General features: G+C 55.6%; 4 protein-coding genes across 4 annotated transcripts; 3 read left to right on the plus strand and 1 right to left on the minus strand.

Moving 5' to 3' along the window:
• The first annotated feature begins 595 nt into the window (after window positions 1-595).
• Window positions 596-3,203, plus strand: ESPNL (espin like). The gene is made up of 4 exons (XM_027703718.1): window positions 596-622; window positions 1,436-1,573; window positions 1,663-1,833; window positions 1,901-3,203. Exons 1-4 carry the CDS (start codon window positions 596-598, stop codon window positions 3,137-3,139), a joined length of 1,575 nt encoding a protein of 524 aa, XP_027559519.1. The 3' UTR covers window positions 3,140-3,203.
• Window positions 3,204-3,645: 442 nt separating this feature from the next.
• On the plus strand, window positions 3,646-7,443 carry KLHL30 (kelch like family member 30). Its single transcript, XM_027703877.1, has 7 exons — window positions 3,646-4,797; window positions 4,879-5,047; window positions 5,240-5,326; window positions 5,548-5,703; window positions 5,798-5,986; window positions 6,549-6,694; window positions 7,012-7,443. Exons 1-7 carry the CDS (start codon window positions 4,024-4,026, stop codon window positions 7,261-7,263), a joined length of 1,773 nt encoding a protein of 590 aa, XP_027559678.1. The 5' UTR covers window positions 3,646-4,023; the 3' UTR covers window positions 7,264-7,443.
• A 1,187-nt stretch (window positions 7,444-8,630) lies between these two features.
• ERFE (erythroferrone) lies at window positions 8,631-10,203 on the plus strand. Its single transcript, XM_027703924.1, has 5 exons — window positions 8,631-8,886; window positions 8,980-9,088; window positions 9,161-9,251; window positions 9,385-9,463; window positions 9,781-10,203. The coding sequence occupies exons 1-5, from the start codon at window positions 8,710-8,712 to the stop codon at window positions 9,877-9,879; spliced, it is 555 nt and encodes a 184-aa protein (XP_027559725.1). The 5' UTR covers window positions 8,631-8,709; the 3' UTR covers window positions 9,880-10,203.
• A 3,069-nt stretch (window positions 10,204-13,272) lies between these two features.
• On the minus strand, window positions 13,273-25,066 carry ILKAP (ILK associated serine/threonine phosphatase). The gene is made up of 12 exons (XM_027703858.1): window positions 24,965-25,066; window positions 24,359-24,424; window positions 23,880-23,936; window positions 22,701-22,829; window positions 21,717-21,843; window positions 20,685-20,791; window positions 20,117-20,210; window positions 18,273-18,360; window positions 16,969-17,090; window positions 15,125-15,244; window positions 13,728-13,809; window positions 13,273-13,538 (listed from the first exon to the last, which is right to left on the minus strand). Exons 1-12 carry the CDS (start codon window positions 25,005-25,007, stop codon window positions 13,398-13,400), a joined length of 1,176 nt encoding a protein of 391 aa, XP_027559659.1. The 5' UTR covers window positions 25,008-25,066; the 3' UTR covers window positions 13,273-13,397.
• Window positions 25,067-25,529: the final 463 nt, after the last annotated feature.

Consider the following 25,529-nt stretch of genomic DNA (forward strand, 5'->3'; position numbering starts at 1 on the left):
GAGTGGCCCTTCCTGGTAGTTCTGTGTTGCTTTGCTCATCCCCATGGTGGGAAAGGGAAGATGAAGAAAGGAAAAAGGCAAAGGCAAAGGGGAAAGGGAAAGGGGAAAGGGAAAGGGACATTGCGAGGCTCTCCGGGCCGACACAGCACTGGGACAGCCGCCGGCCAAAGGGCGCCTGCCTGCACTGCCCATGGGAGAAGCGGCCCCAGCCAGGCTGGGCCTCGTATTTAGGGGGTCTCCTCTGAAGAAGCCTAGAGCTGTTCCTGCCCCTCCCTGCAGGAGTTTCCCCATCAGCGCCAACTTCCCACCCTGCCGCCTCCTCGCACGTGCCCCTGCGGCTCTATTGCTTGATGGTATTGGCTCATCCCCCCATGATAGCCGAGTGTCAGCCCGCACTGAAGCCAGGGATGGATTGAGAGGCTGAATCTGTAATGGATCCTTGCCAGCCCATCCATGTTTATAGGCTGTGATCTGCTGCTTCTTGATTTTATTCCAACCCCTCGATTGAATTTCTCACATGTAAGTGAGCCCCACGAGTCTGTCCTGGCCATATATAATGGATGGCGGTGGAGGAGAAGAACACAAACATGGCTTAATGTCTGTAACAGATGCCCAGGCAGTGGTACAGCAGGTCCCTCTGCTAAAGATCCCCCACCCACTGCCAGAACCTGCCCTCAGTGCCAGCCAATGCAAAAGGTTTCCTCTGTCCCCAGCCTCAGCCATTCTCCATTGGCCCAGGAGCAGGACAAGGTTTGGAGCCAAGTCACCGAGCCACTATCTCCAGGAACACTGCCAGTTCCACCCACTGAGCCCTGGTGCTGCCACTCGATGCCCCATCAAATATTAATACAATGCTCAATGCCTCTGTGCCCTGCCCCAGCGCTGCAGCCCTGGCCCCTGCCCTCTCCAGGGCTGCCCTGCCACTCTGGCCTTCCCCCACACCTTGTATTGCTCATTCCTCCACACACAGGGACTTTGGGGGTGCAGCTGCACCCACCTTTGGGTGTTCCCTGAGCAGGGCAGGGCAGGCAGGACCAGACCCCCTAACCTCGGCAGGGGTCCCCAGCGGCCAGCTCAGCCCCCCGCAGCAGGTAAGACCCCGCTGGGCTGGGGCAGTGGGCATGTCCCCAGAGAATGCCAGCCCATCACTCCAGAGAGAGGGAGGGCAGGCCGAGGGTATAGGAAGTCCGGAGAAGGGTTGGTGGCCACGAGGTGGCCCTGGGCTCGGCCCTTGTTGCAGTGCATCCCTGGGGGAAAGGGGGCAGCGGGGACTCCTCAGCTTCTTCTCTGAAGGAAGCAGACCCACCTGTGTGTCTCCCCCGGGGAGGGTTCCCTGCAAGAAGTGAGGTGATGTGTCGAGTCACCCGTCAGCCGGTCATGCCTGGGGGGCCCTGGGGATGTTGGGGGCCCACGTCCCCTTGCTGCCCTCCCGCAGGAGGAGGCCCGTGTCTCTGTCCCCGGCAGCCGCTCGGCCCGGCGGGGGATGGAGCCCAGCAGGTCGGTGCCGGCGGAGCTGAAGTTCCGCAAGCCCTCTCAGCGGGCCAGGATCCCGGCGCCCTTCCTCGCCCACCCGGTAGGTAGCTGGCTCGGTCCGCGGGCCCCGGCTCGTCCTCTCGGCCGCCGTTTAGCCCTTCGAGCCCCCCGTGACTCTAACTCGCGCAGGACGGCGTGGCTGGGCCGGAGGGACCCCCTGGGTCGGACCCCGCGGAGGCGGACGTGGACTCCCTTGTGCCCACGCACGACGAGCGGGGCCGGCTCATCCCTGAGTGGAAGCGGCAGGTGATGGTGCGGCGGCTGCGGGCCCGGCTGTGGGACGAGGCGGCGGGAGGGCAGGTAGGAGGGGCGCGGGGCGGGGAGGGGGCGCGGGCGGTCAGGGGTCGCTAACCTGGCGTCTCCGCAGGATGTGGCCGCCTGGAGCTTCTCGCCCTCCCACCAAGCCATGCTGGGCCCCTTCGGGGAGCTGCTGACCGAGGCGGACCTGCATCAGCTGGAGAGGGCGGTGGAGAGCCTGCGGCTGCGGCGACGCGGCGAGGTGTACCAGGGCGAGCTGCGCCGCTTGGTGCGGGAGCTACGCGCTCTCCTGCCCGCCCCGCTGCTCAGCATCTCCGTCCGCAGCCCCCCGCCCGCCCCCGGGCAGCCCCTGCCCCTCTGGTGCGGCCGCCTGGCCGGCGCCGTCAGCAGCCTGGCCGCGCTGCTGGGCCACGCCGAGGGGGTGTGGGGGTCCCGCGCTGTCGCCGCCGCCCCTGTCGCTGACCCCGCTCCCCTTGCCGCCGACGTGCAGCCCCGGGAGCCGGCGGGCAGCCTGGCGCAGCGGGAGATCCGGCAATGTGGAGTCTGCGTCCGCAGCTTGCGCGGCGCCTTCGAGCCCGCCTGGGGGGCGGCGGGGGCCGCGCCGGCCGGGGGCGGCGAGACGGAGGCCGCCAGCGACTCGGGCATCAGCTGCGAGGAAGCGTTTTCTGACGGCGGCGGCACGGGGCTGGGGCCGGGGCCGGTGTGCGGCAGCCTAAGGAAGGAACGGATCGTGATGCTCTTCCTGAGCCACTGGAGACGCTCTGCCTACGCGCCCCCCCGGCCCGTCGCCGGGGACCCTCAGCAGACGGCGGGGAGTGGGGCGCGCGGGGCGGCCCGCTTGGAGCGGCAGCGGGCGGCCATTCAGAGGCTCCTGGGCGCCTGGCGGGACGCCGTCTCCCACCGCCCCCCGCCGCCGCCCCCCGCCCGTGCCCTGCTGTCACCGGAGCAGTTCGTGGCGGCGGCGGGGGGCGGCCCAGCCAAGTACGAGAGCTTGTCGCTGGAGATGTTCATGCTGGGCTATTTCCGCATCTTGGAACAGGAGCTGCCCCCCGAGGAGCGCCGCGGCCGCCACCTGCTCTGCTTCGAGGTGTTCGAGCAGCTGGGCCGGCACGGCTGGCGGGCGGTGCGCGCCTTCCACCGCGCCGTCACCGACGAGATCGCGGCTGGGAGGCGCAGCTGGCGCGACGGCTTCGACGACATCAAGGCACGGTACTTCGGGTCCTCGCAGAGCCCGGCCCAGCGGCCGGGGGAGGCCGGGGAGGAGGGGGAGGAGATTTGCCGCTACATCGATCGCAGCTTCGCCTTTTGGAAGGAGAAAGAGGCCGAGATCTTCAGCCTGGAGGAGTGATGCCGGCGGGCTACGGAGTGCTGTGGAGGCCGCGGGATGCAATAAACACCTTCTCGGTTCTCTTTCAGCTGAGCGAGGTTTCCCGGGGCGATGGAGAAAGCTGCTGAGCGAGGGGGCTCGCCCTGGCACTTCGATCCCCCCCTCCCCCGGGTCGGGTGTCTCGGTCCCCGGCTGCCGCCTCGTGTTTGCGGCCGTCGCGGAGTGAGATAACGGCCTATATTTACACCGGCAGTCCCGGCCGGGGGAGGGAGGAGGGGCATCGCGGGGACCCCCGCCTTCAGACAGGGCGGAGGGGGCTGCTGTGGAAGCGGATACCCCCAGGCACGGTGCCCAGCCGACCCCTGCACGAGGGGAGGCTTTACTAAAGGCAGCAACGCCGCGGGGCGACGGGGATGGGCGGGGGCGACGGCTCTGCCCGTGCGGTGCCTTTAAGAGCAGGGAGCAGTGTCCAGGTGCTGCCTAAAAATAGCATGTGGCCCCCCTGTCCCGGCTAATCCCGTGTCGCGTGGCGTGTCCCTGCCCAGCGCCGGGACAGTGACCACTTCCCTCCCGCGGGCCGGCCGGGGCTGTGGAGCGCTGGTGAGAGCGGGAGCGACTGCACCGGGGGGACCTCAACCCAGCCCCAAATCACCCCCAAAAGGCCGGTCGCAGCCCCAGCAGGGCAGCTGCGGCGTGCGGAGGAGAAAACATGGCCTGGGAATGGGGGCGCTGCGGGGAACACTTCTGCCACCACTGCTGATCGTGACTCGGGCGCTGGGAAAGCGAGGGGGGTGCCGGGGCAGGGGGAAAGGGAGACACTATCGCCTTTTCCTGGCAGGGAAACCCTCGCCTCGCTCTGATCGGGTGCTGCCTGCCTGCCAGGCCCCGCGGCCATCCTCAGCACCATGGTGAGGAATGTGGACGACTTTGACTTCTGCCTGCCTTCACACGCCCAGGGCGTGCTGGAGGGGCTGCAGCAGCTGCGCACCAACCCTAAACTGGCCGATGTGACACTGGTGGTGGGCGGGCAGGAGTTCCCTTGCCACCGTGGCGTCCTGGCCCTCTGCAGCCATTACTTCTATGCCATGTTCTCTGGAGACTTTGCCGAGAGCATCGCGGCGCGGGTGGAGCTGAAGGAGGTAGATCCCAGTGCACTGGAGATGCTGCTCAACTTCGCCTACACAGGGAAGGTCACCATCAACCAGGACAACGTGGAGGGGCTGATGCGGACCTCCAGTCAGCTCCACTTCCCTGCTATCCAGAAGGTCTGCAGCCGCTACCTCCGGCAGCAGATGGACGCCACCAACTGCCTAGGTATCTGTGAGTTTGGTGAGAGCCACGGCTGCCCTGAGGTCTCCTCCAAGGCTTGGTCTTTCTTGCAGGAGAACTTTGAAGCCGTCTCTCTACAGGAGGAGTTCCTCCAGCTCTCCAAGGAGAGGTTGGCCATCTACCTCTCCAACGACCAGCTCCAGGTGCAGGAGGAACGTAGCCTGGTCGAGGCTGTGCTGCGCTGGGTACGCCACGACCCGGGGCCTCGAGCTCAGTTCCTGCCCGAGCTGCTGGAGCTGACCCACCTGGTCTCGCTGCCTGACCAGTACCTGCAGAACCTACTTGCCACTGAGCCCCTTGTGCGTGACTCAGATGCCAGCAAGGCCCTCATCGCCCAATCCTGCACCATGGTGGGTATCCCCTGCCCCCAAATCCCACTTCCTGAGCCTGGAGGGAGGAGCCTAACTGTCCTGCCCTGGCCTCTACAGCAGGGGCAGAGCAACACTGGTGCCCTGAAGAATGCCCCAACCCCACCACAGAAGCTGGAGGAGGTGCTGGTGGTGGTTGGCGGCCGCGTGCTGGAGGATGGTGAAGATGAGGGGAGGGAGCTGGAGATGCCAGCTGCCTCCAGGAACTTTGCCTTCTACAACCCCAAAAGTAGTAAGTGCCCACCTCCCCCTTCACTCTCCCCCATGTTAATTAACCCTCTGTCTACCCCAAAATCACCTCTTGCCAAACTAGTGTCAGTTTGGAGGGGCATTGGTTGGGGTGGGGGATGGGGTTGAAACTCGGGTGGCTTAAAAAGTGCCATTGCTGGCTGGGAGGTCATTGCTTGATTCTGCTGGGTTTCAGAGCGATGGATGGCTCTGCCCGACTTCCCTGATTACAACAAATGGGGCTTTTCCCTGGTGACTCTGAACAACGATGTGTATGTCACAGGTAGGTTCTAGGGCTGCTAGTGCAGGGTGGGCATCTTCAAGAAACAGGGGTGGATGATAGAGGACAAACATGAGCACGAGGCACTAGCATGGGGCCTAGGGCTCCTCTCTGAGTGAAGTCCTCTTCTTACTCCCTGCTTTGGCAAATCTGGACGCTGGCAAGAGATGCCCAGGGACAGCTGCACTCAGAGACGGTGGCCCATCTGACCCGTCTCTCCCCAGGCGGCTCTCGGGGGTCCCAGAATGATACGTGGTCAACAACCCAGGCATGGTGCTTCTGCCCCAGGGACGGCCTCTGGAAGCCCATCGCTTCCATGCTGAGAGCCCGGACAAACCACACCAGTGCTGTCCTCAATGGTGAGATCTACGTCATTGGGGGTAAGGCTGCAAAGACCCTGTGGGTGCTGCTAGGATGGGGGTTCACAGATGCCCCAGAGCAGCGGGGTGGCTGCAGCGTCCTGTCACCCTGCAGGGACGACGGTGGATGTAGTGGAGGTGGAGCGCTATGACCCCTACAACAAGAGCTGGTGCGCCATCAGCCCAGCCCTCAAGTACGTGAGCAATTTTGCAGCCGCCAGCTGCTCGGGCAAGCTCTACCTGGTGGGCTCCTGTGCCGTCAAGTACAATGCGCTCACCCTGCAGTGCTACAACCCTGTCCAAGGTGAGAGTGGACCCTGCCACCACGACCCACCAACACTGTCCTGGGGAGGGTGGTGAGGGGGGTCACCCCAGGCAGTTGACCCCCTGTGCTTTCAGGCATGGTCCTGTGGGACATGGGCAGGTGCTAACAGGGTGCAGTGATGGCTGTGGCACAGGGAACACGGCTCCAGCAGGAGCACAGCTTCCGGCAGCACGGACCTGAGTCGCAGACATCTGACACAGCCTGGACCTGAGCTTTAGTGGAGTGGGATCTCTGGGGCATAGGGGTGGGGGAGGCTGCCTGCCTTAGGAAGAAACTGACCCCTGTGACAATGCCACCTCCTTGGGTAGCCTCTCCCCCATCCCACAGCACCACTACAAACCATGTCCCCATTCCCTCTATTTTTTATGCAAGACTCTCGCCTGGGGTGGGGAGTGTGGGTGCAGGTCTGCCTGGCTACTCTGCCTTCTCCCTTTCAAATTCCCCCTGAAATAGCCATGGGCTCAGCGATGCTTTTTTCAGTCACTGGCAGCTGCATCGAGAGCCAAGGGTGGGACATTGTGCTAATGCCTGCTCCTTGCAGATTTGTGGAGTGTGATCACATCCCCCTTCATCCCCAAGTACCTCTCGGCCCCACGCTGTGCCACCCTGCGCGGGCTCATCTACCTCATTGGGGACAACACCAAGAAGGTCTACGTGTACAACCCGGAGGCCAACATCTGGCAGAAGGTTGTGGGATGTGGGGCCAGGCAAAATCACCCTCCCAGGGAGGTGGGGAAGGTGTTCTCACCTGCTCCCCCTGGGTGCCAGCACCCCTTCTACCTCCTGCCCACTCATCCCTTAGCTCTATTAACTCCTGTGGAGCTAAGGGTGCCCCAGTCCTTCTTCCCCTGCTCCCCCATCCCTCCTGCACTAGGCACCAGGGGCCCCAAACCTCACAGAGAGGATGGGGCAGGGAGACACATCTGGTGGATAGATGTTCTTTGCAGTGGGAGTGGGAGGTCACCAAGGAGTCCCTGCACATCTCACCCTGCCCCTCAACACAGGTGCAGCTCCTGCATGTGCTCCATGAGAACGGTGGGATGGTGGCACTGGGCGACCGTCTCTTTGTCACCGGTGGCCACTGGAAGGGCATGGATGGGGACTACCGGGTAGAAATGGAGGTGTATGACTGCGCCAAAGATCTCTGGACACGGGAGGGCTCCCTGCCCTGCCTCTGGCTCTTCCACAGCTCCTCCTCCATCTTCATGGACACCTCCAAGTGGACAGAGGCTTTCCAGGGTGACCATGGGTGGTAGGAGTGCATGTCACCCTATGCAGCCATGCTCCCCTCTCGTGTCTCCCTGCGGCCTGTTCAGCCCCATGAGGAGGGATGGAAAGCCCCTGTGCCAGGCTGGCTGGGGCAGCAGGAGTGTGTTTCCCCACCACTGCAGGGAAAAGGCTTCTCCTTATAAACACGCTTTGGCTAATGCTCTCTTCTTTTGGCTTGTGGTTTGTTTTTTTGGTTGGTCAATTTTTTTTTTGTAACTGCCTTTCCCCCCTCCAAAACTCTAAAGCTTTTAGGGTATTACATGGCCTCCCAAAGTGTGGTCTATCCCATCAAAGTCAGATGTTCTGCTTGGGGGCCACGGCCTCTTTCCCCATTCCACTGACATCCAGCATGGAAAAACCCAAGTGGGACCAGAGGAATCTCTTGCTCAACACCCAAAGCTCTCCAGCCCCTCTCTAGCTTAGATTTAAGTATCAGACTTGCCCCAGCGCCCTGTGGCACAGAATGACAGGAGATAAGCCACATTTTGGATGCTTTGTGTCCTCAGGTGGCCGAGCAGCCTGTGGCAGGGTGCATAATCCTGGTTTCTCTCCTGTGAGACGCAGCATGCGCCCCAGGGAAGCGATCTGCGCTCGTGGCGAAGCAGCCAGCACCCGGGCGCCTCCCTGCTCCTGGTGCGGTGACTGCTGCCCCAGCACAAAGCGACGCTTCCCTGTCGGCCGGACCTACAGCCAGCACGGCTGGACGGCTTAGCTGTCCCGCCTTCGGTTGTTCGCTATTTTAGAAACGTTAAACGTGCCCAGGGCGGGGTGGGCACCTCCCACTTTAGGAGCCCCGCGCTGCTCCCCACGGCCACGCGGGGTTTTAAACGCGAGATGTCCCCGCGCCCCGAGGGCAAAGCCCGGCAGTGGGGCGGGCCCGAGGCGGGGTCCGGACCGCCCTCCCGCTAGCGGCGGCGGCGGGATGCGGCTGTCGGAGCTGTGCCTGGCGCTCCTCTGTGCCGCCGGCGCCAGCACCGAACCCCCGCGGGCAGCTCGGGAGCGGCCGCCGGGCCTGGGAGCAGCTGCGGGACGGGCGGCGGCGGCGACGGGACGCGGAGGGCCGGGGGCGGCCGGCGTGGACTCCCGGCAGGCGTGGATGCTGCTGGCCGGGAGCCCCGGGCGGGGAAGCGGCGGTCGGGCCCGCGGCGGGCCGGGGGCGGACACGGCACCGGCGGGCGGCCGCTCTCCGGGAAAACCGCCCCCGGCAGCGGAGCAGGGCAGTGTGCCAGGGGCTGCCCTGGACCCCCCCGCCGTGCCCGTGGAGCTCCTGAGGGAGCTGCAGATCCTGCTCAGAGGTACCGGGGCGGGAGTCGGAGGCCAGGGCGGGAGCGAAGGGGGGACAGCGACCCGAGCACAGTAGGGCTGGGCGGCAGAGCCTGGAAAAGTGGAGGTTCCTTCCTAACGCCGAACCCTGGTGGGGTTTGGGGTCAGGAATGGCAAAGGAGCAGGCAGAGGTGCAGAGGACAGCCTGGGAAGGTCGTAAGGAAGAGGAAGAACGCAGCCCCCAGGCCTGGGCCCATCATCGCGTGAACGCAGCCTTCCACTGCCGAACGCGCGAAGACATCTCTGTGGAGCAGAGAACACGACAGGAGCTCCAGCTGTTCTACATCGTTAGTGCCCAGCCTGCCCCTCTTCCCTGTCTGCGGGGACACCCGCCCAGGCGCCGGGACTCCTTCTCTAACTCCAGCCATTCCCTATCCCAGCCTGAGAGGGAGAAGATGTTTCACCGTGGCCTAGGGCTGAACCTGACCAGTGGGCAGTACACAGCCCCCATCGCAGGGTACTACACCTTCACCACCACGCTGCACATCGGTGAGCCCTTGGGCAGCCCCCTGGCCCTGGCGGGGTGGTCTGGGATGGCTCTCACCCCCGGCTCTGTCCCAGTGCACAGGGAGCCGCCGAAAAAGAGGCAGGTGTGCCGGGGGACACGCCTGCGCGTGCTGATCTGTGTGCAGTCCCGCTGCCAGCACAACAGGTATGGCAGGGCACAGCAAGGGAGAGGGGAAGGAGTCCAGCATCTCCCTGGGCCAGGGAGAGGGGAAGGAGTCCAGCATCCCTGGGAAAGGAGGGGGTATGCTCTCCCCAGCACCACCCTCCCTCTTCTGCAGAAATTTGGAGACTTCGTCCCAGCTGGAGAGCAGGGGTGACCTTTTCACCATCTCTGTCACCGGAGTCCTTTACCTGCAGGTTAGTGGTGTCAGCACTACTGGGGACAGTACTGGGCAGGAAGGTGCCTTCTGTGGCCCCAGCTCAGGGCTGGACATCAGGTCTGCTTCTCCAAGCCCCAAGGACACTCAGGGCAGAGCTCTGCTGGTGCACTGTAGCACAGACTGTGGCTGGACTGCCCAAAAGCCTTGTGATGTTCTTTTCCCAGAAGGAAGGGTGTGGGCACCTCCACCTCTCAGCTGCTGCGCACAGGGGAGAGATCTCTCCTTGGCTCTGCCAGGCCGTGCCTGGTGCCCAAGAGAGGTGTCCCAGCCCTGCTAAGCCCTCTCTCCCCCCAGGCCGGGCAGTACGCCTCTGTTTTTGTGGAGAACGCTGCAGGCTCTCCCATCACTGTTCGAAGTGGCTCCGATTTCAGCGCCGTTCTGCTGGGGGTGTGAAGAGGCACCAAGCAGGGCACTGAACCTGTGCCAGGAGCAGCCAGACCCTTCCCTCTGCCAGCCACGATCACATCTCCCCTGCTCAGCACCGAGCCCAGGGAAGACCATTTGCTATTGCAGGAACTGCAGTCCGGTCTGATACTGCTCACGGTGCAGAACCAGCTGAAGATTAACAAAAGATCATGGAGAAGATGATGATAATAAAACAGCCTGACAAGGACCTAAAGGCATTCACTTTTAACTAAAGGCTAGGCCTGGAAATTTATCTTGGAAAATGCTGCTGACAGTGGCAGGTGGCAGATGTCAGATGGTTGCCTTCTCAGGGCTCAGCTCCCACCATGCCTGGGACAAAGCCCCCCACCTCCTTTTTTGCCCTCAGTGGACTTCCCTCCCCTGCCCAATGTCTTAGCAGCCCAAACCAGATTATGGATCACTTTAGCTGCCCTGCAGTGTATGAGCAGTGAATGTTTGCTGGCAGAAGCAAACATCCTCCACGCTTTGAAGCAATGTCCCAGTAACGTGGCACATCTGATTAAAGCAAATTCTGGTGACATGGCTTTCCACGCCAGGCGTTCCCTGCCCATGGCACGGGGCCCAGGCTGTGGGCAGCACAGATACGCTCTTTGCTCCAGCTCCGATAGCTGCCTGAGCTGAAGATGGGCACAGGGCTACATGACTGAGCGAGGGCTGTGGGAGAAGGACCCGGACGCTTGATTTCTTAGTAGCACTTAGTACTGGGCAAGTTGTGCCAGCAACACCTCAAGATAGCCTGAGCTGCACCCAAGCCCCACCTTCCCCCAGGGATCCATGCACACAGGCAGGAGGAGGCATCTTCTCAGTGCTGAACCTTGCTCAGGAGGGCTTTTCTGGCCCTGCCTGCTCTTCTCCACAGGCTGCACCTCCCTGAGGAGCCTCGTGAAGTAGCTGTTGCAGCGATTTGTGGGTAAGGGTGTTTGGACCCGGGGACGAGGGGGGTTAGGCTCCAGCTGTACAGTCTGAATGCTGACTTCTCCCTCAGGGCAAAGACAGCTTCTATCTGAAAGCAAAGCTGTGCTTCTCCCACAGCTGATCCGGTGGGCAGCAGCCTCCTGGCAGGGATGAGGCCCCTGCAGCTCCTGCCCAACCAAGGAGGTTGGCCCTGGCATCACCTCCCAGTCCCCATGCATGATAAGCCAAGGGAGCCTCACTCTGATCAGCTGCCTCTCTTCCTACTACACACACCTGAAAAGCTACAAAAGGACTCACTGTTCAAGAGTGGGGCTTGCCTGGCTGTAAGCTGTCCTGTGCCTGTGAGGTATCAGGAGCCCAGCACACTCCAACACAAAACTGAAAGAGCTGATTAATTTGGAGGTACTAGAGGGGTAATTTAAGTGTTGGGAGGGGACAGAAGCTCAGTCAGCTCCAAGGGAGAAGACCTGTATGCAGAGCACTTGCACATGGGCCACCCTGAAGGGTGATCTTGGGAGCTCTGCTCAGTAGCAGGATGCTGCTTGAGCACTGAGCCAAGGCGAGTGCATTTTCAGGAAACCTCCTGCAGACCCCACCCTACCAGGAAATTCAAGCAAGTAATTTTTTTACTTCCACTAAAGCTGGGGCTGAACCTGCCTTTCTAACTGTCTGGCTACTCCCAACCATGGTGAGACCTGGTCCATAGCACTTTCTTTTCCCCTTTGCCCTGAAAAACTGACATTTTACAGGAATTATTATTAACCACAACAACTACTGTTGTACCATAATGCTGCATATTCCGATCCTAACTGGAGCTGTGCTTTCTGAATTCTTCCTAAAGGGAAGGAAAGAAGCGTTTTAAGAGGAGGGAGAGGAAGGGAAGACAGTCAGAGAAGAACAAGCTGACATTCTTCTCACCAGCTCACACTGGAATGCAGAGGGGCCTCCTGGAGGGAGCCACAGAGCTGGGAGCATGTCAGCTCTCACAGCATGGGCAGAGCCCTCCCCAGTGCATGAGGTGGAAAAAGGGAGAGGTGAGAAAGGAGGACAAGTTGCTCTTCTGAGATCTGCCATCAGGGTTTCTTTTGCTACACAGTCTGAAGTAATTCTGTGCTACTTTGTCTGGGCTCTCCAAATTTGGCTTTTGTGAGCAGAAGCAGCAGAGTGTGTTGCTAACAAAGGGATCTCAGCTCATCCTGCAGTGCAACCTTATATCAAAGTACACAGGAATGGCTGGGAGCAGAACAAGCTGGCAGAGGGCAAGCACTACCCAAAATCTGTGCCGGACACCCAGTTCCTTCCTCAGTCCTCTGCAGGAGATGTGGAGAGTTAGTGTGAGCCAGGCTGTGTCAACCGACTGGTGCTGGAGCAGAAATCCATGAAAGATGGTCAACCCACCTGTCCAAACAACAGGACAGCTTTTGTGTGCTCCACTAAACAGATAGCCCAGGATCTGGGACCACCTCCCAAAGTTCTGGGAATACAGATAACAGAAATGAGTCTCGGAAGCCTCACAGCCCTGTCCAGGGCTATGCACAAAATGGCAGATACCACTGCATCAACCTGCCCACCTCCCTGGGACTGCAACTGCCTCCTCACAGCAAGGAGGTTGTGCAAGTAACCCGCACGCAGACCCCTTGGCTCACCTCCCTCCCTGCCCCGGTTCACCCACAGCATGGGAAAGCTATGTAATCAGAAATTTATGTGCTTTGGTCCAATCCATTTAGCTTTCGTTCTGTCATTTGGTCTTAAGCCAAATTTTCTCTGGAAAACAGCACACTGTCTGCAGCAACAGCTGGTAGAGGCACTGGGTCAGGATCAGATACTGGACGTTTATTAGCAACAAGTACCTAAAACCTGAGATGCAGGCTCTGTGCTTGCCTGTGCTATCTGAGGAGCAGGCCTGTAGCTCAGCTGCCTGGCAGGTGTATTTGAAAACACTTTTCCCAAAAAATATCAGGAGCAAACTCCAGCCACATTTTCCATATCAGCAGTGGGGTAAAACTCTCAACACATTCTGCAAGCAGAGGGCAGGTACATTGCTGCTCTGCAAGCAGTGTTCGTGTCCCTCAGCTGCAGGCAACCTCACAGCCCAGCTTCAGAGTCAAAAGATTTCCTTCCCAGCACAAAGAGGACAGCCCACACCACACCCCAAGCCAGTGGCTACAGTACCAACAGCCTGTAGAGTACAGTCTGTCCAGGAGCTCCCACAGAGCCGTAAGAACTCAGGACTCTCCCAGAACCTTGCACAAAGTTCAAGGAAATGGACAGCAGAACTGCCCCATTTCAAACAGCTGGCAGAGCTCATGCTCCCAGATGCCTCTTGCTAGCATCCCTGCCAAATGGGTTTACTGTGGTTGCCAAGACATTCACAGAGGGCTGACAGGAGCTGTCTGCATAGGCTGATCCACATTGGCAGCCACTTAGCAAACCTTGCTAGCTAAGTGAGCTAAGACTATTAGAAAAAAACCCAACTTTATTTACACTGAAGAGCGGGACCCTCCCTCCCTCGGCCACATATGCACACAGACAGACCTCTCCCTTTCCTTACATGCGCCGCACCTCATCCCTCAGTGCTCTATCCGGACCACCATGACCGTGACGTTGTCGGCCGAGCCTCGCTGCACTGCCTTGTTGGCCAGTCTGTTACACGCAGCTTCGTATCGAGCGTCTGCTTCCAGCTTCCCTTCTCTCATCTGGATGTTCTTATCCTGTTCGGACAAGGAAACACGACACTGATTGCCCCCAGCAAAGGCAGGTACGAGCAAATTGTATTTTCCAAGCGTGGGGAAGCAAAACAAACACAGACAACATCGGGAATAAGGGAGGATACCCTGGCAGAAGTCTGTGTGATGCCCCCTGCACTGCCAAACCCAGCCCCCACGTTGCATTCTCCTCACCTCCAGGCAGGACACAATGAAGTTCACAGCTTCTTCTGGTGTAAAGACTTTAAAGAGGCCATCACATGCTATCAGAATGAACCTGGAAATCAAGTGGAGACAGGTTCCAAGGCTGAATCTTTGGCTCCTCGGCTACAGCAAAATCCCTCCAATTTATTTTATGAACATCCACACTCCATTGCAAAGGAAAGATACCATAAAGCTTATCTGAAAATCCTTCTGAACCTACTATCATGGAGCTGAGGGAATTCAAAATACAGGGCAAAGAGCCAGGTAACGAATGTATGACCTAGATCAGGACACTCTGGCAGTCCTGCCAACACCACATTCAACACCCTGCTGGAAAGCTCCATTATTTCTCTAAGAACTACTTCTTTCCTTTGAGTCCTTTTCATTCACATATTTTCCCTATGAAGCCCCTAATGCAAGGAAATAGAGAAATACAGCTTCATCCTTTGTGTGCATCGCTTTAAAGCCTTTACATTTCTACACTTCTGAGCTACGTGATAATTTAAATACATAAATTCAAAAGAAAAGCAAGCAGCAGAACTGTGATGGGAAAACTCTGTCAAAAAGTATTGCCACAGGCTACAAAGGGTTGAAGGGATACAAAGCCCAAGGCAAGGACAGCATCCTAGGAGGGATCCTAGGATGGGGGAGACAGCCCACTGTGCACTACTCCCTGCCTGCACATGGAACTGTATTAACCAGGAGCCCTAACCAGAATCACCAGACAAGGAAAACTACAACCAACCCACAGAGGTGGTCAGCCTGCACACGGCTCTGAAGACATCGTTTCAGAGCCTGATACTCAGAGTATCTTTAGAAATATTTTAGTGGATCCCGTGATATGGAACTCTAATCCCAGAAAAAGCAGCAGTACTGGGTTACACTCTCACCTCTGAGAGCCTGCAGGGCCATAGTGACACGAAAGCTCACTGCAATTTGTCACTGCCAATCACACTAAGGAAAAGTATCTCAAATCTTCAGATATCAGAGCCGAATGTGATGGTATTTATGGGCACTACAGCTGCTAGAAACAACTCTTGGACAGGATGGACTTCTAAGAAGTTAAGCCTTAACCAACTGCTTGAACACTGGTGTGTGAACTTAGAGCACAAAGAACATCTAAGGCTCATGTATGCAGTGACTGCTATGAGGCTGGTTCCTCCAACAGGGGCCTTCACAGTATCTTGGCAGAGCAGCAGCATTATCCCACTGTACTGATAAGGAACATGAGCAGAGAGACATCAGCAATAAGAGCATCCTCTAATTCTGGGGATCAGTCTGAAGTGCCTTGGCCCCAACAGCAGAGCAAACAGGGTTGTGCAGCTTGTGCTACTTGTGCTGAGCAGAGCAGGGACTCAGCTAACCCCCAGTGCATGGGCACACTTTACCTGTCGTTGTGTGTGAGTTGGCAGCGTTTGATATCTGGCACAGAGATAACACCGCAGCGTTTGTACTGGCCGTCCCCAATGGAGCGGGAAACCTCCAGCACTCCTAGGACTCTTCCGTCCCTGCACAGGGAAAGAAAACACTGAAAGCCCTCCCCACACATGTGTATTTTGCTGCACTGCCTGATGGGGACACGTCGTGGTGCGTTCAGCTGCCTCATACAAACAGTAACCCACTTCCCCAGCAAGTTCACATCTTCCCTTCAGTCTCCTTCCCTTTCTGGATGTTTGCGTGAAGCTCTGGGAAACAAGTGATGAGGTGGAAATGAAGTCAGGAGACTTCAAGGCTGTTTTCTGTCTCCCTGTTTTAACTCAAGTCCTGCTTAGCCTAGAAAGCAGAGTTATATGTGAGCTGAACTCCCAGAGGCATAGGTTTGAATACAGAGATTCCTTTCTGGCAAGATATCTAGCGAACTGCACTTCCATAGAAACACAGAGTGACAGAGGCAAGAGCAGATTTGAGACAGCAGCCCCCCCCTATCAGGACACCAAACCCTACAGACTGGCTGGGCTATGGGCAGTTCCCAGGAGTGAAAACCATGGCATGTTCTCCTGATCACTTGGCCTTTAGCATCAACCAGTTCTGTGAAACCCAAGTTACAATCCTCCTTAGGAATCAGGCCTGGTTTGCTAAACTTTTTTAATTAAATCAAGTTCCCGATAGAAACAGCTTCCCACACTTCACCTTTCCAACAATCTAGCATCTTCTCCCCAAAAAGGCTCTTCTTTGCCCTCTGGGAATACACAAGCTCATTCATCTCATAGTCCAAGCAGCCCCGCTTGAGATAAAAGCAAGAAGCAAGGCACATCACAGAGAAGAGACCTGATGCTCACACATTTTGTGACTTATCTCTTGGGTCCAAAATATTGAACTACAAGCAGTGGGAGAGGCTCCCAGGCAGCCAGGGACCAGTTCTGAAAAAAGCTAACAGACACTAGGCCATCTCTTTGCTGTGTGCAAAGATAGATCAGTGCTAAGCATAAGCAGCAGCATGTGCTCTCCAGAGATAAGGGGAATAAAGCGCTCCAGACACGGCAGCATGACAGAATTGAGCCCACCCCTCCCCACCCCGGGGGGCATTCTGCCTCCACAGGCAGGACAATACTTCACCTGCACTGAATCCTCTCTTTGTAAGGATGCCATTAAATCAAGAAACGGCCTTCAAAGGAGGGAGAGAACCTAGCCAGGGAAATCAGACATGGCTGCTGTGTTGGGCAACAGCTCCCCAAAGAGCCCAAACTCCTATTTGCACAGGAACATTAGGGTTCTCACTCCAGAAACCTCCCTCCTACTGCAGACAGTCTCAGGGCATCAGCTAACCTCAGGGGAGCAACACCAACTGACATTGAGGGCTTCTCGTGCCCTCCATCCCCCCTCTCACAAGACAAGCTGAGAGCAGTCATGCTGCAGGCAAGGCAATGACTTCTGTTCAGCATCACAGTGTGCAGAAAGCACTAACTTCTTCAGCAATCCAGTCCAGGTCTGTAGGTCCAAGTCTGTAGGTGAAGCTTAAGCATGTCCATGCTGGTATCCCACTGCCAGGCTTTCACATGGGTCTTGCCTTGGCCATCGTAAGTCTCTGGAAAACCAGCCCCCATCAACCAACTCCAGCCACCAAGTCCTTACACACCTCAGGCACCACTGTGTCTCCCACAGGCAGCACCAAATTCTCTCCAGGCTCTCACTAGCATGCGTATGGAGCTCAGGAAACTGCCACAACCCAGTGCTCAGGCCCAATATTAGGCCAGGGTTTAGATTTGCTCACTTACACCCTTCAGGCACTTACCTGACATTGCCCCCAGCTTTCTGTATCCGCATACGCTCCTCATATTGGGTGGGATTGTGCTCTTTACTGAGGCTTAAGGCTGTGTGTTTCTGACTCTCTTCATTGTAACGACACAGAATCGCCTGTGCTGACAAAAGACCACCATAAGTAAACAACAACACAATGGCAGCAACAACAACTGGAGAGAAAGCCCCAAGTTGTAGTGAATGGGGCTACATTGGGCTAGTGGTGTTCCTCAGGGTTCAGTCCACCATGGGAGGTGCTGTTCAGTACTTCTATCAGTGATCTCGATGCGAGAGTTGAACGTACCACTAGCAAGTTTGCTGATGACAAACTGGGAGTGCTGTTGACTCTGGAGAGACAACAGACCTTGCAGAGGGATCTGGATAGATGGACCAGGTAGCTGTCAGTGGCATGAAATTTAACAAGTCCAAGTGCCAGATTTTGTGCCAAGACCAAGTGACGCTAAGCACAAGTATAAACAAAGGAACAGCTGGGAAGCAGCCCTGCAGAAAGGATCTGGGGATGCTGGTTGGCAGCAGCTCGGTAGGAACCAGTGGTAGCCAGCAGGGCAGGAGAGGGGATGGTCCCACTGTGCTCAGCACTAGTGTGGCCTCACCTGGAGCCCTGTGTGCCAGGGTGGGCCCCATCATTAAAGATGATGTGAAGGTACTGGAATGTGTCCAGAGAAGGAAAACCATGCTGGTGCCAGGGCTGGAAGACATGTCCTGGGAGGAGGCTGAGGGCTCTGGGTTTGTCTGGTTTGGAGAGAAGGAGGCTGAAGGGCGACCTCATCACTCTCTGCAGCCTCCTGAGGAGGGGACGTGGAGAGGGAGGTGATGATCTGATGGGAACGGCCCAAAGCTGTGCCAGGGGAGGTTCAGACTGGACATTACAGAGCGAATAACCAAATACTGCAACAGGCTTCCTGGGGAGGTGGTTGATGCCCCCAGACTGTCAGTGTTCCAGAGGCATCTGGACAATGCTGTAACTTTAGGACAGCCCTGAACTGGTCAGGCAGCTGGACCAGATGATTGTCGTAGGTCCCTTCCAACTGAAATATTCTATTCTAGATACTGTGAGATATTAAGCACCACCAAGAGAGAGCTTCTACACACAGTTGTTTTACACTGTGGGAGACAACAAAGAAATACCCTGTACCCACCCAAAACAAGATGCTTTGTAGGAACAGCTGGGAAGCTCAGGGCAACTGGGACATCGTACACAAATACCTCGTCCTTAAGGGCAAATAAAGCTCTGTGCAGAACAAAGATGCCAGCAGTGGGCTTCTCCATTCTGCTTACCCGGCTGTCCCCGAGGTTGGCTATGTAGAGAACATTGTCGACAGCTAAGACACAAGTAGCTGTGGAGCCATCCTTCCAAGCTGGCTTCCTGAAGGGAATAAAAATAAGATAACTAAGGGGGAATAAAGCTTCTTGAAGAAGTTAGTCACAGAGTGCTCCTGGGGACTCAAGGAAGAGCGCCAACACGCAGCAGTCAGGCAGCACAAGCCCCCAGCAGCTGCCTGCAAGCAGCTCGGGAAACTATTGGTGGTAAACAGCAAACTGGACAAGGACAGAGGAACTGCACAGAGCACTGACTTCTGAGTGCACAGCCAATGCCCAGGTGCTGTAAATACTGCCAGACACAGCACCCACACCAACCCTTCCTCACATTCAGCTCCCAGGAAACCTCATCTGTGAGCAGAACAGGCTAAGCTTTGACGACTGCCCAGGACCTATAGCATCACAAGCAAACAAGCACCCCATGCTCCTCCTTGGGAGGCTCCTTCTTTGCAGCAAAAGGAAGGCACAGCCAGCCCTGCAGCAGAGCTGCCTTGTTTTTTGCTTACATTTGCCTTCCTTTTGTAACAATACTTCTCCCCCCCACCTCACCTCAACAGCAACACCACTCACTCAGTTGCTCTCCTGGTATTTCACTTGCTGTAGTTAAGCTTTTATCTCTAGAGCTCTAGGTAAAATGAGAAGCATTTCTTAGATTACAGCTGCCAGACTAGTCTTCCCCACAAAGAAGCCCAGCCATGATGCCACTCTTCACTGAAATCAGCTTTGAGAGACTGATTTCCAGATATATTTTATCCAGTTTCTCCTAATTTGAAGGTGTGAATGAAGAATGAAGATGATTAATTTAATTGTCAATACAGCTATCACTAGTGATCCTTTGTAGTGCCTTTGCCATAAGTCACGTTTCTGACCAGAGGCTGGTTTGGGAATGACACTCTTGTAACAGACTCAAGGAAGCTTCTTCCTTTTGCCTGGTCAACCTTGCTGTTCTGATTAGGCTTAAGAGACTGAGTCAGTCTGCAATTTACTTCAAATTGAAAGTTTTCAGGGAATCTTGGAATCGAATGCATCAACAGTCTCTCCATCAGTGATAGAGGTATTACTATGAAATAACAGTAGTAAAAAAGCCCAAACAAACAAAAAACCTGCAAATGTGAGTAGGATTGGTAACAAAGTGATTGTATTTTAAATACAATCTATATCTTCCCTAGTCCACACAGTTGGTGTGTCAGTTCAGGGTAGACTGAGAGGTCAGGGTGCTTGGCACTGCACACCCAGCTGTGAGGCAGGCTGGCATTTACCCCACAGAGGGACATTCTTCATCAACATCTCTGTTTTCAAAAGAGTTCAAGAAAGCAAGACAAATTTACATTGGGAGAGCTAGGTCTTTTGATACAGTGCATTAAAAGCCACCTCAGAGATGTGCTCCAGCCTGGCAAACAAAGCTCTAAAGAAAGCTGCGCTCAGTGGCCTCTAAGATCCCATCTTAGGCAAGTCAACTGGGACAAGTCAATTTAGCAACATGGCAAGTCTTTAAAAAGAAGGCAAACAAGATGCCCTGGTAAGGACAGAGGTGGACATGTTTTGCTTCCTTCCTTCACCATGAATGTGTATTTTAGTCTAAGGGGTCCTATAGACCACTATCCACAGAGTAAGACCAGAACATGCCGTGATCTAATTCTAGCAAGCACTCAGCTGGCAGAGTCACAGCCTGACAAAATGGAGCTGTGTGGAGTTTTGCCAAAGCACAGACACGACTCAAGGTTTCCTCTGCCCTGCTCATAACTCAGACCTTGGAGATGCACGCTAAGAAATACAAACACACAGAAAGCATTTGCACTTACTGGCTGGATGCCTGTTTTAGAAACTCTTCATCTGTGTGTTTGAAGGCGTCCAAAAGGCATCTCTTCACAGTTTTCTCCACGCTGACCACCTCACCTGCCAGACAGAGAAAACTGCAACTAAGCTCCAACCAAAACATATCTGACCTATCCCAGTCCATCCCTTTGCTCATCCAACACCCAGTGGACCTCAGTGCATCTCTCAGACCCTGTGCAGAGCAGCTGGGGCACATCCTGGGCTCACCCTACCAGAAATCTGTGCAGTAGCGTGTACGGAGAGTTTATGACATGAACCTCTCCAGTATTTTCACACATGAAGTGGCACTGCTAAAACTGGCAACAGCACATCTCACACTCGCTTAGCAGTTCACAATGGGCTACTTGCACTCTTGTGCCAAAAAGGCTTCTAGCCCTCTTCCCTGGGAGGCAGTGCAGTCTTGCAAGCCCACTGAGAATGGGGGATGGGAAATATAGAACTACACCCAAACACATCAGTTTCCCTACCCACTGCCACAATGTGGCGTCCCAAAAAGGGATGGTTGTCCTACAGCCCTTATTCCATTCCTCTCACCTTTAGGAAATTTCTTAATCAGGTTTTGGTGCAGATTCTGTGCTGCAAATTTCGAGGCTCGGACTCCCCCATGGCCATCAAAAACAGCAAAGTACGAGACACGTGTGCTGTGAGGGAACAAAAAGTAGCAGAAAGAGGCTAAGAAAGGCCATTAGCCAGAGAGTGGGATTGAGTACATTCCTCTCCATAACAACTGTGTCAGCCAGATCAAATAAACCCTGCTCTCCAAGGCACAAATGTAGCAGGTCTGAGTTCACATTTACATGGTTTACATGTTCTAGCACTGAGCTGAGAACTTGCTTGTAATTTTCCACCCCACAAAAAAATGAAGGGCAGAAGAGCATATAGATTACAACTTGGCATAAAAGCAGCTAATCATTTCACTTCAGGGACACTGCAACTCCCCAGCACTACAGACATCTACAGTCTAACCAATCCTTCAGTACCTGCCTAAACTTGTTCCACCTATGCTACAGACAAGAAACTCGGAACCCTCAGCACACGGAGCTCTTGGGACAGTATTTGTTCAGAAGCTAAGTTCAATATCAGGGTGATGTTTGAGAACATTCCTTTAAATACACACACTCCCATTTAAACACACTTAGATGTGTTACTTTGCTTGGAGATTTAAACTTTTCAAACGAGAAACTTCTGACATCCATCTTCTCTTCTTCCAGCATTCTCCATTGCCACAGTTTGAGCTTTACACATTTATAAGCCCCCAGGCAAGGCCTGATTACTTATAATGTATTTGTTATAATACATTATACTTATAATATATATATTATATATATAATATATATACTTATAATATGTAAATTACTATAATGTATTTGTTTACACTAGCCCTGGCAACACAGCTAGCGATGATTCATCACAGGTCTCCCAGTAACAAGCCCAAACCACACACCACAGCACAGGCAGGACGAGTGCCTGCTCAAAGCAAAATGGATCATCTCATGGGCTTAGCTGAAGCAAGCTGGAGCTCCCTCATCCCCATGATGGGTGTTCTGGCAGTTGGGGCCCACTTACATTTGGGAGGGCAGAGGCCGGCATTCCTCGGTGATATCATTTAGGATGACATGTGCATCCTGCATGTCTTCTCTCTCACCTTTTCTCTCTGCCACGTAACCCTTCAGTCCAAGAACGTCCACTGATCCTAAAGGGGAACAAAGCAGACACGTGCACGCAAATCAAACTCCTCCGTCTCCTTAGCTAAGGCTAAAAAAATCAGGACATTCTCAGCTTTCAGAACCCTGTCCTGGCACTGCGGTCCTCATAGTGCAAAAACAAATCTGGCATTTTATTTTGTAACATGGGTTTTTACAGGCCCCCAAGGTCAGCAGCTCTAAAAGCAGCTAATTTTGGCAGGCACCTGCAGCCAAGCAGGACTGCTGGGCATCGGACAGAGCTCTTACCAAACAGGGGTGGGGGACAGGGTGGGCAGGAGAAGCATGTGGCACTGAACCTGCAGATTAAGTAGAACACCCTCTTTAAAGAGGGTGCTAAGGACAGGAAATCCAGGTCTGCTGTTCCTAGAACATGTCCTTTCCTTTGTGCGCTGGAACATATCTTATTCCCAAAGCCACAACACAGCACACAGGCACTTAAATCAAAGGCCCTGTATGAATCAAGCCTCTCTCTCTCCCTCTCTGGCTTCCTTAGCAGTCAGTAGGGAGATCTGTGGATGTGGCAAAAGAAACTGGTGTGGCTCTAGCCTTCCAGAGGCTGCCAATCCCCCTCTTGGCAGCACAGGCACTTATCCTGCCAGTGCTGAGGTGCCTGCTGCTCAGCTTCTCCTACTTCAGCAGGGACGGTAGGGAGGCCCAGGGGAAGAAGGCAGAGAGTGCCAGGAAGCTTAAGCAGCTTCCACAGAGCCCTGCAGCAGTTTGTTCCCTACGAAAGACTGAAAAGGCAAGCGGACTGAAGAACCAAAGCTTAGCTTTGTTCTGGACTTACTCAGCCCAATGCTAAAAGTACAAATTGAGTACATTTGTTTTCAAATTGTCTGAAAACCTTTACAAACTTTCTTTTCCACAAGTTCTTCCCTGCCATTCTTCTCTTCCTCCTCCTCCTCCAAGGACTTTCTCTTCTGCCCTTTCTCTTGGCTCCCTGCTGATGAGACTTGCTCAGTAGCACTGGAGGCTGAAAGAAAGCAAAAATGCAGGTGGCTGAAGCGTTCCAGCTCTGTTTTACTTGCATAAATTCAGCAGCAAGTCCTTTTATACCAAGGCACACTCAGGGGTGCAGGCTCACACTCTTACACAGCATTAAGTGCCCAGAACAAAAACCCTAACCAACCACAAATGCACACACAGAGCTTCCCTCAGTGTGTACAACCCATGGCACACATCGCTGCCCAACCCAGGGAGTGCTGATTTTACCACTTCACGCTGTGTGACTCCACCTCAGACACAGGACAGCTGTGTTTGTCTGGCAGACTGTTTGATTCTCCCCAACAACTCACAGGTTGGTTTTTTTCTTAGCTACCAGCCTTTTTTTGCGGTTAATTGCTCAGGAAGTTAACAATACAGTTTGGAATATGTGGCAGGAATACTTCTAATTTATTTATTATTGTTATTATTTTTCGCTATAAACTCTGCCCACAACAATGCAAAGAAACATTTTATTACTCTGAATATGCATTAGGTGGTTCAAAAGCCAGGTTACAAACTAAAGCTAGCAAGCGAAACCTGATTCCCACGACGTCAGAACTCTGGTCTTTTCCTTCTGAAGACTTAGTCTCATTTAGTATAGTGAATTAGCTCACCTCCTCCCACATGAAAGCAAACACATGGCTGCATGTAGAAAGCCTTGACAGAGGAGCAGTCTGGGTTTGAAGTCATTTTCAGCAAGAAACAAGGAGGTAGCCTGTGCCCACAGCAGAAATGCACCCAGGGCCATGGCAGCACCAGGGCACACACGTACCTTCCCTCCCAAAACAGGGAGCTTTCAGACAGACAATGGGGGGGTCCCCAAAAGACAGAGATGTACTTGTGGGAACAGGCCTAACTTTACTTTTTTAGATTCAGAATCCTGATTTAAACAACTGGGGCACAAACAGATTGCCACGACCAGCGTCAGCTGACCTGGACACCAGGTTAACTTGCTGTGTGTCCAACACAACAGGCTGCATCGTGGGCTTTCCTGAGAAGGGTGGCTCAGCAGAGGCTGGTGAGTGACACAGCTCCTTACCTGGGTCACCACTGCTGGCTGGTGGGAGATCATCAAAGAGCAAAGAGCCTCCTTTTCCTGGAGCACAAGAAAAAGGAAAAAAGAACTAAATCCCTTCGTCTCTTCGAGGGAACAATGCTCCGTATATGTCCCTCCTGAGTTACACAAATTATGCCAGTTTACCAAAGTGAGCCAAACTTCTACTTGTCTCACTGGATGGTCAGGCAAACCAAAGCCTGATATTTAACAAAAGTGATATTTAACAAATGTAAACATTTGTTTCAGGGAACGAAACGTTTTACAGAATACATGTGGAACATCTATAACACCCCGGTTTTAAAACCACACAGGATGCAGCTGGTCTGCACACCAGTACTGATAACCCTACTGCCTTAAGCCTGTTTGACAAAGAACAGGGTTTACGCAGGTTTCATCTCAAAGAGATGCTGGTGCAAAAAACATGGAAAGCCAAAATAATGGCAGGAACAGAGCACCCATACCTGAGTCGGCACTGCTGGATGGCGGGAGATCCTCAAAGAGCAGAGGCCCTTTCTGGACATCTTTCCCTGCGAGGCACCAGGGCAGAGTCAGGACCCATTGTAGGCGCTCTGGGGGTGGTTTTTGGAAGGATTGCCCCCTCCCCAGCGAGCACAGGTGGGGTAAACCAGGAGAGCTTGGGCTACCTTTCTCCCATCTCTAACTTTGACAGCTGCTACACAAGCACAACAACCTTAGCCTGGGGCTAAGATGAACTTTTGTCTAGAAAACAGCTTTGTTTTTTTTTTTTGCTAGCAATCCACTGAGCTCATCAGCAGCACAAGGAAGGAAAAGGCTCCAACACGGCTTAAACCGCAGGGGATCGAGTCCCAAGTGAACAGAAAACCACAAAACACCCTCAAACCCTGCAATTTCTCCAGTGGTATTTAACCCGCCCCCTCACCCTCCCCTTCGCCCCTCAGGCCCCTGCAGGAGTCCCGTTACCCAGGGCCGAGCTGCAGCAGGCCCGGCGGGGCCCGCGGCCTGTCAGGCCGTACCCAGGCGCGGCCACGGGCCGGGCCCGGGCAGGGCCGGAGGGTGGCGCGGCCCCGCGCGGGTCGCGGCCTCACCCGCGGCGCCGCCGGGCTCGGGCAGGTCCCCGAACAGATCCATCGCCGCCGCTCCCGCCGCCGCCAAACCCCCGCGGCGCCGATCGGCGCCCGCTCCGGCGCCGGAAGTGGGCGCGCGGCGCGGCGGCGAAGGGGCGGGAGCGGAAGGGACGTCACGGGCCCCGCCCACGGGGCGCACGTGCGCCAGAGGCCGCTGCGGGGCCGCAGCGCGGGGGCCGCCTCGGCCGGTCGCAAGCAGGGCCGGGCAGCGTTGCCGTGCTGCCGGTCGGTGCTCCGGCCTGGCCTCGGCCCGGCCCCGGCCCCGGCCCGGCCCGGCCCCGCCCCCGCCCCTGCCCCCGCCACCCCCCCCCCCCGCTTCATCTGCCTCCCCCCGCCGGCCGCAGTGAGGAGCCTCAGCCGCACGGAATTTGCGTTAAATGCCACATTTATTTCAGAACCGAACAAGCCTCACGTGCGCACGGACGGCCGGGACCCGCGGTACCGCCACCCCCACCCCGGCGGGAATCGCAGGGCGGGCAGTGCGGCCTCCCTCCCTCCCTCCCTCCCTCCTACTCCTCAGGCCCGG

Source organism: Neopelma chrysocephalum, unplaced genomic scaffold (genome assembly GCF_003984885.1).
Source record: "Neopelma chrysocephalum unplaced genomic scaffold, ASM398488v2 Primary Assembly neopelma1_252, whole genome shotgun sequence".
Classification (NCBI taxonomy): domain Eukaryota; kingdom Metazoa; phylum Chordata; class Aves; order Passeriformes; family Pipridae; genus Neopelma; species Neopelma chrysocephalum.

Coding starts and splice junctions, on each gene's coding strand:
- ESPNL (XM_027703718.1), top strand. CDS start 596: ATGTCTGTAACAGATGCCCAGGCAGTG. Junction 623..1,435: donor TAACAGATGCCCAGGCAGTG/GTACAGCAGGTC, acceptor GCCCTCCCGCAG/GAGGAGGCCCGTGTCTCTGT. Junction 1,834..1,900: donor ACGAGGCGGCGGGAGGGCAG/GTAGGAGGGGCG, acceptor GCGTCTCCGCAG/GATGTGGCCGCCTGGAGCTT.
- KLHL30 (XM_027703877.1), top strand. CDS start 4,024: ATGGTGAGGAATGTGGACGACTTTGACTTCTGCCTGCCTTCACACGCC. Junction 5,987..6,548: donor GTGCTACAACCCTGTCCAAG/GTGAGAGTGGAC, acceptor TGCTCCTTGCAG/ATTTGTGGAGTGTGATCACA. Junction 6,695..7,011: donor AGGCCAACATCTGGCAGAAG/GTTGTGGGATGT, acceptor CCCTCAACACAG/GTGCAGCTCCTGCATGTGCT.
- ERFE (XM_027703924.1), top strand. CDS start 8,710: ATGGCAAAGGAGCAGGCAGAGGTGCAGAGGACAGCCTGGGAAGGTCGT. Junction 8,887..8,979: donor AGCTCCAGCTGTTCTACATC/GTTAGTGCCCAG, acceptor TCCCTATCCCAG/CCTGAGAGGGAGAAGATGTT. Junction 9,252..9,384: donor TCCCGCTGCCAGCACAACAG/GTATGGCAGGGC, acceptor CCTCTTCTGCAG/AAATTTGGAGACTTCGTCCC.
- ILKAP (XM_027703858.1), bottom strand. CDS start 25,007: ATGGATCTGTTCGGGGACCTGCCCGAGCCCGGCGGCGCCGCGG. Junction 23,937..24,358: donor ATCCAGCAGTGCCGACTCAG/GTATGGGTGCTC, acceptor CTTGTGCTCCAG/GAAAAGGAGGCTCTTTGCTC. Junction 13,810..15,124: donor CAACTCACACACAACGACAG/GTAAAGTGTGCC, acceptor CTTGATTTCCAG/GTTCATTCTGATAGCATGTG.